This window comes from Entamoeba histolytica, genomic scaffold, assembly GCF_000208925.1.
Source record: "Entamoeba histolytica HM-1:IMSS scf_1104750518893 genomic scaffold, whole genome shotgun sequence".
NCBI lineage: Eukaryota > Evosea > Mastigamoebida > Endamoebidae > Entamoeba > Entamoeba histolytica.
Genome location: NW_001915162.1, coordinates 1 through 1,613, shown reverse-complemented (window position 1 = coordinate 1,613; position 1,613 = coordinate 1). Strand labels below are relative to the sequence as shown.

Genomic DNA, 1,613 nt, shown 5'->3' with positions numbered 1-1,613 from the left:
CTACATCAGTTGGATTTTTTGAATAAATAGACTCAAATATATTCCATTCATAATATAATTTACTTGATTGTTGTTGTAAAACAATAGTAAGTGGTAAACAAGGATGACATCGTACAGATTTTTGATTAATAAATATATTATTTGTTTGTTTATAATTATTAATGGTAATTTGATCACAAGATGCAATGATAGTATATTGAGAAGTTTGTTGTAATGAATGAATTGGTTGATTATGAGGAGTAATAAAAGAATTACTTTGATGTAATTTAAGAAATGAACGTTGTTCTTCATTTTCAATAATATATTGAGAAAACCCTTTACACCGATTGAGGAGTGATGTTATGAGCATAACAAACAAGAATACAATCTTTATTTGATTTGAGAGAAATGAATCTTAAATTCATGAAAGGAAGAGAAAGAAACAAAATAAATTTTTTGATTAATTTTATTTTTGATTTAATAAAAAATAATAAAAAATAATAAAATAATAAAATAAATAATAATAAAAAGAATAAAACATTTTGATAAAAAAGATAACAAAAAGAAAAAAAAAAAAAGATTGAATAAATTATTAATTTTTGTATAATGGAAATAACAACAGAACGAAGTACATTAATTGATATAACTCGGAATATAACATTTAGTATTGCACATGATATATCTAAAGGATTAAATTCAGGGAATCGAGAAGAAATAATAATAGCATTAGAACGAGGAATTCATTCATTAGGGAAATTATTAGTTGTAACACGATGGTTAGGAAGAAATCCAGTATTACATGATATAGATACATTTAATAGAGTATGTCAAGAGTCAATAATTCAATTACATTCTATTGTCAAAAGATTATTAAAAAATGGAAAAAAAGAAATACAACAACGAACAAGATTTCCAGAAATATCAATTGCATTAGAAGTATTAATAAAACGTACATATCCACTTCCACATATTGAAATAAAACAACCAAATTATAAAAAAATTATACATTTATTAGAACAAAGAATATGGAGATATTATTATATTCATTATAAACAAATTCAATGTGATCAAATAGATATTTATGGAGGAATGATATTTATTCATAATAAAGAAACATTTAGTTGTTGGATAACAATTCAAAATCCAGAAATAGCATTATTAAGTAATGAAATTAAATGGAGAATTATTAAATTAACATTTTTTATTCCAAATGAAATAAAAGTAGAAGATAAAATTATAGAAAGAATAAATAAAGATATATTAAATGAAAATGGAAAAGAACCAATTAAAATATTAATTGAACAATTAAATATTATTGCAAAAAATACACATTTTAATTCAATATTAAATGAATGTACAACATTAATAAATAAAAATATATTTCCAAAATTAAAAAGTATAATTGAAACAAATGGAGTTGAAAAAATATTAAAAATATATTATTGGGGAAATACAATTTGTTTAGAATATCATTTAAATAATCAAACAAATACTTTTAGAATAACACATATTCCATCTAAAAGTATTGATTTCTTTAATACTTCATTTTCTTTAGAAAAACAAATTATTATTATTGCTCAAGCAATGGCTGAACAAATTAATTTAGAATATATGAAAGAATTAAATTATTATTC

General features: G+C 20.8%; 2 protein-coding genes across 2 annotated transcripts in view; one reads left to right on the top strand and one right to left on the bottom strand.

The window, feature by feature from the left end:
* The window catches only part of EHI_172390 (WD domain containing protein), a gene marked incomplete at both ends in the record, with an annotated part of 1,005 nt that extends 656 nt beyond the window's left edge, over window positions 1-349 (bottom strand). The window contains one exon of the mRNA XM_643768.2: window positions 1-349. This exon is cut by the window's left edge and continues 656 nt beyond it. Within this exon, the coding sequence (XP_648860.2) occupies window positions 1-349 (349 nt within the window).
* A 236-nt stretch (window positions 350-585) lies between these two features.
* On the top strand, window positions 586-1,499 carry EHI_172380 (uncharacterized protein; the record flags this gene model as incomplete). The annotated part of the gene is made up of 2 exons (XM_001914116.1): window positions 586-1,395; window positions 1,479-1,499. The coding sequence occupies 2 exons, from the start codon at window positions 586-588 to the stop codon at window positions 1,497-1,499; spliced, it is 831 nt and encodes a 276-aa protein (XP_001914151.1).
* Window positions 1,500-1,613: the final 114 nt, after the last annotated feature.